Below are 13,358 nucleotides of genomic sequence, written 5' to 3'. Positions count from 1 at the left end.
CTGTTCATGAAGGAAAAAAAACAAAAAAAACTTTCACTTCCTCAAATTGGCCTCATCGTTGCTGCTCTACTTCAATGTTTTATCTCATATCAGTTTTTAATGTGGCTGCCATGGTGTTGTGCATGTGTAATTGCAGTTATTTTAAGGCCTCCAGTGTGGCGTCTCAGTTTTAAAACCTCGGCTTGCTTCCTCTGTTGTTCCCTCTGCATGTTTGCTATCGTTAAACACTTGCAGTTACTGTCTTGAAAAACACAGAACTATTTTAACAAAGCCCCACAGCAAGAAAACATGTGACAACTGTACACAACAGAAAACACCCATTAAGATAACCTTTATTGTTTTTGCCCCCCAAGACAAAAATTCCAAAGTATACAAGTGTGGATTGTCATTGAATGGTTTCTAACTATGTCAGAGAACAAAAAAAATTAAATCCCTAAACTATCACAGTAAACATTTGAGAAATATACATACATAAAAATATACCTCTGAGAAAATCCATATATTGACATTTCTTAACAGCTCATTGCCAGGGCTCAATCAGATGCAATGAAGACTCATATGATCTGAACACATGCAGAAGAAAAAGGCCCCCACCGCATCCCATCACCAATATGGAACAGACTACGATCACGTTTCTTTTAGGTGTTACAGGTAGTATGGCTGGCATGGGGAATGTAGGTTAATATTGCATTACATACCATACTAGGTTTAAATTAGCTGAATATTGAAAGCAAGAGGATTTCAAATCGACAGCATGTTACAGACAGAATGGATTCTTTGGCGTTTTTATTAAGATTACTTCAAACCACCAAAAAAAAAAAAAAAAACTGCACAAGATTCCTCCTGTTTTTTTACTCTAATTGCATATATGGTAATCACCCAAAGTGCTCCTGTTGTACCTCTACAATGAGCTCTTTTCCTCACACAGGTTTGAATCTGCATGGGATGAAATATGGAAAAAATGGACACATCTCAATAAGACTCGAGTAAAAAATATTAACATTGCACTCTCCTCTTTAGGCACAAAAAGCCTTTCAACTGGTGCGGGGGTAGTACTGCTGATGACTCTACAGGACTGAATTAAGCTTCACTAGGCCCAGTTTGTGCCTACATTAATCTTAAATTGCATTGTTTTGTATTTTCATACAAAATAACACGTTTCTTGTACAGAGCAAGCAAGGACATAATGTCATATCCAGCTACCTGAATAGGAAACTTTTTAATCCAAATGGTTATAAGAGCATTTGAAGATCCTGGAAACACCTTCAGATAACACAATTAGTATTGGGCTTTTGCAACAGGTTATACATTTAACCCTCATGTTGTCCTCGGGTGAAATTTGACCCGTTTGTGTTTTTTTATATCGGAAAATATGGGAAGTTGAAATAAGCGCCAAAAATGTAGAAGAAAAAAAAGAAAGAAGACAAAACGTTGGGAAAAGCAAAAAAACGATGAAAAAACACCAGAAGAAAACGTAAAAAACAAACGAAGTGTTTTTTTCATGGTCGACGGCAACACAAGGGTTAAAAGACAAAATAGGAGGGTGTGTAATGAGAATACATGGGGCACAAACTGGGGCTAAAGCTTATCTAGATTCATACATTATGTATACATTTTAATGCAATGTAACAGTAAGTGGAGTAGGTTCTTTTTAAACCTGACCATCTCACACTAACAATTATTCAGCTTATGATCTTTGAAAACAAAAACAAACTCTTATCCGTTTGTTTCTTTGTAACGAGCAAAGTGAAACAACAGTGAGGCCGTCCCCCTCTATAACTCGTCAATAACTCAGAGTCAGCCTGACAGGTTGATTATTGCGCAGAGGAGGAAGAGAGAAGGCATTTTCCTCAGCCAGCTGGCAGCTACCATTTTGTGACATTCAACATGCAGGCTGCTTCTTAGCTTTGACACGTCTGGAGAGACAGTGTCAAAGGGTCAAACAGGGTATTTGCACATCTGTGGCTAGAGTGATTTTTAGGCAAATGAGAGCTAACAAAAAACACTCTAGAGCCAACAACCCCAGAGTGATTGACGTGTGCTGGAATGATGCCTTATATCAGGAAGAAGTGTAAAGAAATGCTTACATGTGCTTTAATGTTAAATGTAACAGATCAGGCTTTCACCCATCCATATTATAATGTAAAAATGCATTTTTTTGACCATACCAAACCCATAATTTCCTCTTTTCTCAACCAAACACATCTTGCATGATATAACGCACACAAAGACAATCCAAAGTCTCTTTTTTTATAAAAAGGTTGATGCTGTCAGAGGAGAGATTTGCTGAATTTTAATGTAAAACACCACCTTCCCCTGAATGTCAAACTGTTGTTTGTCTTGTTGGCAGCCCAAACAAATAATGTGGCCAAGAGAGAAACAACTACGCAGAAAAAAAGAAAAAAAGCCCAAAATCCCAAGATGCATGTGATGGCTTAGTTCAAAGTATGCCACTCCCTGTTTATCCAATCTGCAAATATCCTCGGGGAAAAGGGGGAAGGCGGGGGTGTCTGCCTCACATGGACATCCTACCACTCTCAAAGAACCCCCTTTAAATCACAAGTGTATGAAAAAAATAGGTGACACCTTCCTGGTTTATGTCAGAGCAAGAGCCAAGGCCGGTTCGATTGCTTGAGGAAGAAAACGGGCATTAGGCGCGTTTCTATGGGGGGGGGGGGGGGGGAGGGGGAGGAGGCAAGGGTGGGAGAGGGAGGTGTCAGGAGACGGTGTGGCAGTCACTCCTCGTCTGAGCTGCTGTTGTCCAAAGAGTAAACCATAAAGGCCAGATCAGGCCGGGCCGGTACCATGGGGTGGCCTGGCTTCACAATCTCAAAGCCCATGTAGTGGAACGTCTTGATGATGGACACTGGCGAGGAAACAAGAAGAGTGTTCAACTGAATGATAAACCTCAAGTAATAGATATGACAGATTAATAAATGATCCTGCATTGGATACTTAAAAAAAAAATTTTGTAATATGTTTTATGTATTTATGTGATGCAAGACACAGTCCCCTTTGGAGACAAGTTAAGTTACAGTTGAATCTGATGCTTTGTGCTTTTAGGGGGAATACCTTTCTGGAACTATTTCTTTAGCTAACAACAGCTGGGAGCCGCGTCTTCTTGTCACAATAAATTTATAACAAACAAAAACACCCGTTAGAAAATAATAAGAGCTCTTACATCGATCCTCTCTGTTTTTATGGAACCACAGGAACACATAGTTAACTTTGAGCTTCTCTTCTGCAAACTCCAGCAGAGCAGTTAGCCTGAGGACGACAGAGAGAGAGAGACAGAGTCAGTCGGTGAACGAGGGGAGTGGCGATGCCGCACACAAGTTCCCCCCCCTCTCTTTACATAAGTGCTGCAACTTTACATAATATTGCAGAGTCTGCGACTGCAAAGCCGGCCGCTGCAGGCAAGGTTACTCTGATCTGGCATTGATTAAAGCCAAACACAAAGTCAGGCAATGTAAACAGAAACATATTAGCCCCCATTTTAATTTGAGACACATTGATAACCTTAAAACATGACTACAGCCTCTCCTGTACAGTTTAGACCCATATGGTGTGCAGACTTCCACTAGGGTTATTTTTCGTTTAACCATTCATTTCTGATACTGTAGTGAAACAATTGATCTTAACAAAAGTTGATTGGTTGATTTCTGTAAAAAATATTCTGCACTCCACAAGATCATTAAGGAATAGTGCCCAAAGGGGGGTCTTAATACATCCTTACCCCTCTTTGCTCCCCTCCACTAGCTGCCCGGCAGGGATCTCCAGGAAGAGGCTGTCTCCTGATAGAACCATATCCCAGAAGGCTGAGCGGCGCTCACTCAGCTGGTAGTGGAAGTGTAGAAAAGAGGGGTTTCCACTCGCTGGAGTTGCCTGTGTCACCGTTAACTTCTCATCCTGGATTATGACAGGGAGGACAGAAAAAACAAAAAAAACATTTAGTTTACTGATTCAATTTTATTTTTCAGCATTTATGAGAATATTCTTTTTCAAACTGGAGAGAGGTTTGGCTGAAAGGTCTACAAACATAGGACCTTTAAAGACCCAATCTATAGTAGACATATAGTCACATACATACTGGAAAAAATGTATCACAACTTAAAATACAGACATGTTTTACCCTTCTATAACATCAGAAAACAATGTAGTTAATACAGTCTCAATTGTTGTTATCCAACTTGGCAGTGATAGCAGGTAAAGAATTGTTGAGAGTTTACATCTTAATCAGCGATAGTACCCCATTACACCACTGGGCTCTTTAAACTTTAAAAACCAGAGAACAAAAAATTAAATGTTGTGTGAACATAGCCTTCCTGCTTCTGAAAGCAGCTCTGAAGTGAAAGGAGTCAAAGAGGAAGTGTTTGTGGTCGCACCGGTATCTTAAAGAAGCAGCACTGAACCGTTTATGCATTAGACAAGTCTTGTGCTGTAACTCATGTTTGGTCAAAATCCTTCTGTCTTTATTAACTCATTGAGCTATTCTAGTCTTCAGATCATTTGTCAGACATGATTTTGTAATGACAGGTTTGTCATTGATGCATGTCAAAAGCAGAAAATGAAGGTGTAGGGTATACTGCAAATAATTGCTTGTGATGTTGTCTAAAGGGTCTTATACACTAGACGCAGCCCAGCAGGCGCGTGCAATTGTGACGTCATGGGATCGCCGTGACTATTTATACCCGCGCTGGTGCTCGCGACACTAGTTGCAGTCTTCTCCTGAACAGCGGTGGCGCAAATGAGCAAAGGTTACAGACGTTGTTCTTTCTACGGACTAGAAGAAGAAGAAAAAGGTAAACAACGGCAGAACTGGCAGCAGCATTGCCGTCAATGCTTCGATTTGATTTGATGAGCTACTTGGTCGGATCAAGCCTTTCATTCACCATAAAAGAACTCATCTTAACCCAGTAAGTTTACAAGAGAGACTTGCAGTCACTGTGAGAGTCCTGGCATCCGGTTGTCGGCGAACCCGTTCAGGCCTCCCGTTTCCGCTTTGTCACGCGCCGCTGAAAAAAAAAAAAAAGAGCCGTGCGCGACCTCTGCTCGCGCGCCATAAATTGGGCGCGCCGGCAGGATATTATGTCATTTTGACATCACGATGGCGCGCGCCACCTTGGATGAGTCTAGTGTAAAACACGCTTTAGTCACTCTGGAAGAAGTATCATAGATGCAAATGTTTGTAAATACTGAAGAAAACAAGTTATAATGTATTACATAACTTCCATGCACAAGTCTAAAAAAAAAAACTATCTATGTGAATGTATGCAAGAGTTGTTTGTGACCAAATTTGAAAGGGTTTTTTTGCTCGCTGAGGACAGATGAGGACATTAATATGACATTTGTGACTGATCTGTCTGATCCTAAATCTCTAATCCCCAGGGACTGTGTGTGTGTGTGTGTGTGTGTGTGTAGAGGTTTACACAATAAATTGTTCTGTTAAAAATCTGTATTATTCTACCCTCTGTTATCTCTACGTGAATAAACTCATTACTATACACTTTGAGCCCAACAAGAAAACTCATGCATTAAATCCACTGCAGGTGCAGATGATGAGCGGTAGAGAAGATTTTTTAAGCTTAAAAAAAATAAAAAGATTGCTAAATGAGGGTACGATTCATTAGCAAGGTGTTCCTGTGTTTAGTGTACTGAGTTAGAGTGGTCCCTTAGGGATGAAGCACATAACATAAGTATTACCTTATATGTATGCCTGCCGAAAGCAAATAAAACGTGACAACTTTTTTTTCATCATTATCCTTTATAAACATTTAGCCTTTATAAAAATTTGTTTTATTTCAAATAAAATGTCTAAAATACCAATCATGGACAAAGACTTCTAACAATGAACTCTTTTAATAACAAATTAAGGCAGTGTTTTTGCTCTTTATAACAACAGTTAAATGTGAAAATTATGGGCCCCATATTTGCTTAACTCACCAACCAAGACATCACTCAGTCAGATGCACGCACAGGGTTCAAAATGAACTTTTTTGTCCACAAGCCAAATGGCTAGTGAGTGTTACATCACCATTGTTTTTTGGCTGGTGAGTAAAGCAAATCTACCAGCCAATTGCATATTTTACCAGCATTTGGCTGGTGCTAATTTTTGAACCCTGCACTTTCCCACTGTTATGTAAGTATCACTTTGTATTATGGGTTCAGATGTTGTGTGGTTATAGGTTTCTGTCACATATGCAGATGTCAGCAGGAAGCTTTACAGCTCTCTGTGTAGCTGTGTGAAGTCTAGGACTGTCACCTTGTGTAGTAGCACGCCGAGAGAGTGATCCCTGACAGTCCCTCGCCCACCCGGGATCTTCAGTTGTGGGTGAGGGGCATCAGGAGCACCACAGAGGCCCCGGAGACTGAGGGATGGAGCTGGGCAGCCGAGACCCCGATAACCAGGAACTGAAATGGAGAAAGGAAACGGTTAGAATTTCAGCTTTTGTCCTGTACCTCCTCTAAAAAAAAAAAAGTAAACATCCCCACACACACACACACACACACACGCGCTTCCAGGGGTGTCGGACTGGGGGTGGAAAGGGGACTGAGTACCCAGGGCCCTCATGTGAGAAGGGCCAAAAAAGATGCTAGAATGAATAGCTGTGGCGGTGGGGAGGGGCCCATAGAGAATGCCTTTCTACAGGGCCCAGAATTTTGTGCTGCGCCCCTGGTCGCTTCCAATAATCATCCTAATCATCCTCAAACTATGCACTTCTTAGTATTGCTGTTTGCAATGATGACAGTATTGACATCACTGGCAAGACAAACTATTCTGTTAAACTAATAAACCTCTTCTGAATAGCCTACACATTCTTTCTAATCTTTGGCTCACAATTTATGCCAACTTTAGAACTATACCGGGAGGCAAATGTAGGCCACTTAACTGCTCTCTATATTCAATGGTTTGCTTAAAAGTAAAATAAAAAAAGGAGTTGGCAGTTTAACACACCAACAAACAGAGCCCCAACAAAAGAAGGGAACAAAAGAGACAAGGGAAGTAACATGAATGTAAACTATGCACAAGCACAACACAATTAAAAGTTTGAAAAAGTAATTTTTGCAAATGTTTCATGAGGAAGGAAATGCATTTGACACCGCATTTGTTTGTTGTTAGACCTCTTTTGTATGTTTACAAGAAAAGCCCAGAGGGCATCTCTAATCCTTAAGTGTTAGCAGCATGACTAATCCTGCTCTATTACTGATGTAAACCTCTCAGCTTGTTACCTCACTCACACAACCCCATTTAAACTTCATTAAGCATGTCCCTGTAATAAGTGAATAGAAAAGCACCTGCGGCAACATGCCCCACCTCTGCAGTATAGGATAGCCAGAGGGATTTACCAGAATGCTGTTTGCAGGTTTCCAACTGTTGGTTCAAACATCTATTCTAACCAAAGACTGTAAAATAATGGATGAAGCTTCCGGGCCTGAAAAGTGAAGCCAATGCGGTAGTGCCTTAAACCTGCACTTTATCCAATTTCCAGCAGGGGGCAACTCCGATGTTTGCAAAAAGAAATCAGTTTCAAGCCATTTCTATAGAAGTCTATGGGAAAATAACCCTACTTCTCACTTGATTTATTACCTCAATAAACTTTTCATAACGAGTTTATGACCTCAATCGCTACTTTCAAGTGTTCTTCAATACTGTTGTTTTGTAAATTATGGTCCAATTTATTTTTAAAATAACCGCTAAAGCAGGGGATGCTTTAGGGGCGTGGCTAAACACCAACGTGTCAATCATGACAGAGGCTTAGCAATGCGTACCCATGACACGGTGTACATTAAAATAGCTGTGAACTTGTTTTTGGGTGTTGTCCATGTTTTAATGTTAAACTTTGACCCTATCACTGTTTGTTTTCACTTCAAAAGTTAATTGGAACACTTGGTCGCCTAAAAATGTCTTGTTCAGCATCTGCCAACCAAGCTAGCTAGCTACCGCTAGCGTTAGCTGGTAACTTAAGGAAAAGTTTGAAGATTTTCTGAACTGCCGTACGCAGATGAACGGCACCAGTACCCAGGGTTCCGCGTTTACCAGTTGGTGAATCAGCAACTTTTCTGCCTTTACCGATAAGCCACTGCAACCATAAACCTCACTGGCACGGCCATATCGCCAAACTCAAGGCTTCAAAACGGCAGTCCATAAACCAGTGGGTGGGTCACGGATGTTACGTCCACTCATTTTACAGTCTATGATAACTTGGGGTCCTCCAGTTTGACTTTATTCTGATGAGAAATATTGTAATGTAATAATCAGACAGAAGATCTGCCAGACAAGTTTCTAATCAGAAGAAGTATCACACTGACTGGAACTTGGTGGCATTAAACATGAGACTCCCGTGGACTAGTTAGTCAGGTCCTGTTGGTTATATATAGATTTTCGCATATTTCTCCAACCCTGTGACCACAATTCAAACAAATGACGTGGGCCAACTCCAGCAAGTTTTAATTCATTGACACATAGTTTAAAATGAAAGCCTATAATTTAGAACTGGATTTGAAGAATTCCTGACGGGTTGTGCGTTTGGAAGAAGTCATGTACCATGAACAAGCACATGATCTGTAAACACCTCTGCAAATAGCTTGTGAGGCTTTTGGGAACACACATCTCTAGCGTTTTGAGTTACAGTCATGCATCTCAAACCAGACATAATGGCAGCCGGACATTACTGCCAGATGGGCCTGGACATGAGGGTTGAAGATTCTCATGTTGTCAAATTTATCTTCCCCAGCTTGCCTCAGTTTTGCCCCGAGGGATTCTAGCACCTTTAATGAAACCTGAAACGATAGACAATCTTTTGTCTGAAACTGCATCAGCTAGACCGACATATTTCTGAGTGAATATTGACATCAACGAGTTATGTGCCTCAGTAAAACATCAGATAGATGCATCTCTGTTTGTTCCCTGAACACTAGACAGGTAACCCGGACAGCTTGATCTGCATAGCTACAACCCAAGAGACAGAGCAATGGAAAACAAAGCTCATTATGCCTGGCCCGTTCACTATGCAGCAGAAACTGCACTTCTTGGTTCTTAGCTATGCCAGGTTAAGAACCAAGATGTGAAAATGATCGGAAACCACTGGTTTAATCTATAACAAAGCATCAGATTTGAGATAAAAAATATATTTTGTGTGTAAAAACTGCAAAGTAACCAGTAACTACAGTTGTTAAATAATTGTAGTGGAGTAAAAAGCACATGAAGCAAATATTTCCCTCTAAAATGTAGATGATTAGATGTAGCACAAATACCTTAAAATTGTACTTAAGCGTAGTACTTGAGTAACAAAATGACAAACTATAAACCAAATGAACATGTGTAAAGATTCTGATAGATTTTTAGGTTATACCTGCTGGGTACGGCTGCTTTCTGTGTGTTGTAACTGCAACCTTTCATGCATCTCTTTTAGTTTTTGTGTTTTTACAGTTTAGACGGCCAAGAGATTCTCCTCATTTACACCACAGAAAGGAAAGTGATACAGACTGCATCAGGGACGACAGGTAGGACGCAGATGGAGGAAGAGATTAGCCCTCTTGCCAAGATGTCAAGACCTGCTTCTCTTTTTTCATCATCCCTTCCCAGAAACAGAAGAGCCTGTCCTTGGTGGAAATGCCACCTTGTTTTGAAAGGCAACACTTTCGTCTTCTGACATTTCAGCCACACTAGCCCTCCCCGCCCCCCCCCCCATGTCCCATGATACCCCTCCAGCTGTAGAGCTGCAGCCTTAAGTCCCCAATAGGTCACCCTAAAAACAGAATATAGGTTACGCTTTTAAAGAAGGTCGACTTGAAATGGACTCTGTGCACAACTCTGGACTGTATTAATATGCTAGTGAGGATTTAATCACCTGTGTGTTGCAGTGAGACTCAAAGATGCCAAGTGCGTCATCGTCCGATTCTGCTAGGAGTGGTGGAGGCATGCGTGTGTATGCAAGAGGAACATTTTATTTTTTAAGGATGAATGCTTTCACTGCCATTGTGCTCTTCCTGAGCTCGGAGTTGTTTTGAGAACTGATTCAGGTGAATTGTTTGAGGGGATGAACAGCCCGAGTTGGCTGGCTAGCTGCTGAGGCAGAGTTTTAACCGACAGCCAAGAAACACACAACCCAACCAAAACAGGAAGTGCTCTGGCAGGTCCTGCAAGAACGCTGAAACACACAAACCCAACTTCTAACACTATAATTACCAGTTTCGTAATGGAAAAAAAGACGCACTTTAACCCAGATTTTCAACATAAACAAGCTTGTCAGGCCCAAAAATGGTTTAGGTCGGAGACATAAACAACACAATGCTGTATGCAGGAAAGTAAACAGGAGAGTCCTCAGACCTCTTCCGACCCCTGGAAGTTTGGCAGAGCAGCGTGTTGGAAAAGATGTCGAGACAGAAACAGGAAAGGCACACATGCTTGGAGTGTGGATGGATGTATCCCTGTCAAAACACGTTGCATTGACCCCTGGACCCAAACTTTGGCTGTGCACGGTCAGACACACAGAGGGAAACAAACACAACCAAAGTTGCCTAAAAAAACCCGACTAGCATAAAGCAGGCTATTCAAAATAAACAAAGTCTTAAAGAAAATAACAAAAGTGAGCATGTCTGACTGTGAAGTGCAAAAACAAGTAAACATTTAAAAAAAAAAAAGAGGAAGGATTGCCACTTTGGGAGACTAGAATAGTTATACCTTCATATAATTATAATTAAACAAAATAAATAAAAGCGCCATCAATTAAGAATGCAACAAAAAGGCAGCATTAATATGGAGTACATGGCAATTTGAAAAACATCCTTTACACAGACATTTGCCCCAACCAAAATTTCAGGCTGAATGTAGGTAGTTTATTAAATCCAACATTAAATTATTAAATCCAACACCTGCATCGGTGTCAGTAGAGGCACAGTTTGGTAAACCTGTGGCAACAATAAATAACAGTATGACACCAAATGAGGACTGAGCAAAGCAGCGCCATAATTGACCATCTTATTAACGCAGCATTTGAGCCTGCATGCCCATCACCTCGCCTGCTGTGAAAACAAGCTTTGACAGGAAACATCAACCTATTCATCCAACAACAAAGACGGTGTCAAGTCTCCAGAGGAACAACTGGTTGGGTGTGTCTGGCACAAAACTATCTGTGGTGGCATTCGTGCATTAAACGCCTGTCTGCCATTCTGTATTTCAGATACATTTGATTAAAACCGGTTGGCACAATGAATGTTTGGGTTTCGTTACAGAAAATTCAACAGCACTCTGATCCAGAATCTTCCAGAAACCACAGCAGCCACTAAAAGGATCAGTCTGCCAGTCACTTAAAGGGGCACTTAGTTATACTCAGGCAGGTCAGGTCTGATAATCCAGCTGTTTCTGAGCGAACACACCCCTGTACGCCTCTCACACACACACACACACACACACACACACACAAAAACAGAATCCATTGATGCTTGATGAACCAGTAGAGGGGAGGGGGGTTATACAACCAGGCTGATGTAGGCCAGTTGATGCCTTCAGCTGACATGGCCGTAACAGTAACAGAGCTAATATAGTCACTGCTCACAGCATCAATTAACTTCTTCTCGGTGTCAGATGATAAAACCCACAGGAGGACAAAAACATTATAACTTTGTTTTTGTAAAGAGAAAACACACATACACTAGGCTACAATTTATTCATGCAATTGCTCATAAAATTACAAATCTTAGATCTACCTTATTATCACTTCTCACATAAATCAGGACTGCATTAGTAAAAGACATATTACTACCACCTTGACACCAAATCCCTATATGACTACTATGGTGACAGCAGTATAACAACAGCAGTATCACTTTTTTTTTTTTGGAAAAGTGAAGGTATGCCATGCCACTACCTTCAGTACACTATGTACAGTGGTAGAAAAGCCTACCCCATTTTACTACTGTAAAATGTCCCGCTTAGTATGCATCTTGGTTGCAATTATTTGATAACCAGGGATCCTTATCATAAATGTAAGGTATGTGTTCATGAAATATCAGAAAACTTTTTTTAAAGTGACAACGGTACAGTGGTGATGGCGCAGTGGATATGACACATGCCTTTGGTGTGGGAGACCCGGGTTCGATTCCCACTATGATACATCAACTAATGTGTCCCTAGTTGCCCCAGAGGTGTGCAACCTCTGACATAATAGCAATTGTAAGTCACTTAGGATAAAAGCGTCAGCTAAATGACATGTAATGTAATAATGGTATTAGCCTGAAAAAGCTGTTTCTTTACTTCAACTTACAGTCCAGAACTCAAAAGATATTTCACTTCCAATGATAAAAACAGTTAATCCTCGCAATTAAAAAGTTGGAACCAGCAAATGTTTGACATTTTTGATTGATCAATGACTTTGTTGTCGATTGATTTTTTGACTATCAGCCAATCCATTGATCGACTAATCATTTCCGCACTATAGTTAGTGGGAATGTAATTTCTCCAGTAGGCTTAGCAGTCTCTTTAGTGTTGAAGTAAGAGTAATCAATTCATCATTGACTATTTTGTTATTTATCAAGCAAAGCTGTGTAACATTTGCCTTTTCTAATTACTTGTATGCAAGTACCTGCAACTTCTAGATTTGATATATTTGTAAATAATAAAATGTAATATATTTGGGCCATTTTACGGATAAAACGATTAATCAAGTATTCGATTAAAATAATCAACAAATTAATCAATAGTGAAACTAATTTTTGGTTGCAGCCCCATGTCTTACAGTATTTGAACAGTGAAACAACTTTTAGTTTCACTGAAGAAAAGATAATAAAAGTCTCATACTTGAGATTTACAAAAAATGCGTTGTGGGGATTTAAAAACAAACTAAAACGTATAACCTGGCTGGAGACCTTTCATGGCCTCGCAGCCCTCCAGGGCCTCCACATCTACCACTAAAATAAGTAATAATTAATTTCCCTTCAACTTTGCACAGTCATGTTCATGGATGCTTTTTTGCTGTTGTGTACACTCGGAGATAAATATTATCAAATCGTATTTCGTGCATCTCTCTGGATATTCCTAAAATTATCCGCAGCGTCCAACTCTGTACAGTTATCAGCAAATCACCCTATTACATATACACACAGAGTTAGAAAAAACATGGTATAAAAACAGTTGTTCATCTCGATGTCAGTCTGCAATCATAAAACGAGCAGCGCATGTTTAAATGTCATGTCTGTTTAAAGCGTCCTGTCAGAGCGAGCTGTCCCTTTTTCGCTGTTGTTTTCTTGCTATTTTGCGAGCTAACGTTAGCTAAAACTAAAGTAAATTCAAACTATTTTAACAAGCACAATTCTATACAGGTTTAACAACCAAACAAACAATATTAGCATCCTCCTAC

General features: G+C 40.4%; 1 protein-coding gene across 1 annotated transcript in view; it reads right to left on the bottom strand.

Moving 5' to 3' along the window:
- Positions 1-315: 315 nt before the first annotated feature.
- The window catches only part of oaz2a (ornithine decarboxylase antizyme 2a), a 13,269-nt gene continuing 226 nt past the window's right edge, over positions 316-13,358 (bottom strand). The window contains 5 exon segments of the mRNA XM_031313820.2: positions 316-2,866; positions 3,182-3,267; positions 3,737-3,909; positions 6,263-6,343; positions 6,345-6,411. Coding sequence (XP_031169680.1) covers positions 2,736-2,866; positions 3,182-3,267; positions 3,737-3,909; positions 6,263-6,343; positions 6,345-6,411 — 538 coding nt within the window. The 3' untranslated portion in view covers positions 316-2,735.

Source organism: Sander lucioperca, chromosome 7 (assembly GCF_008315115.2).
Source record: "Sander lucioperca isolate FBNREF2018 chromosome 7, SLUC_FBN_1.2, whole genome shotgun sequence".
Classification (NCBI taxonomy): Eukaryota; Metazoa; Chordata; class Actinopteri; order Perciformes; family Percidae; genus Sander; species Sander lucioperca.
This window is presented reverse-complemented; position numbering and strand designations above follow the sequence as displayed.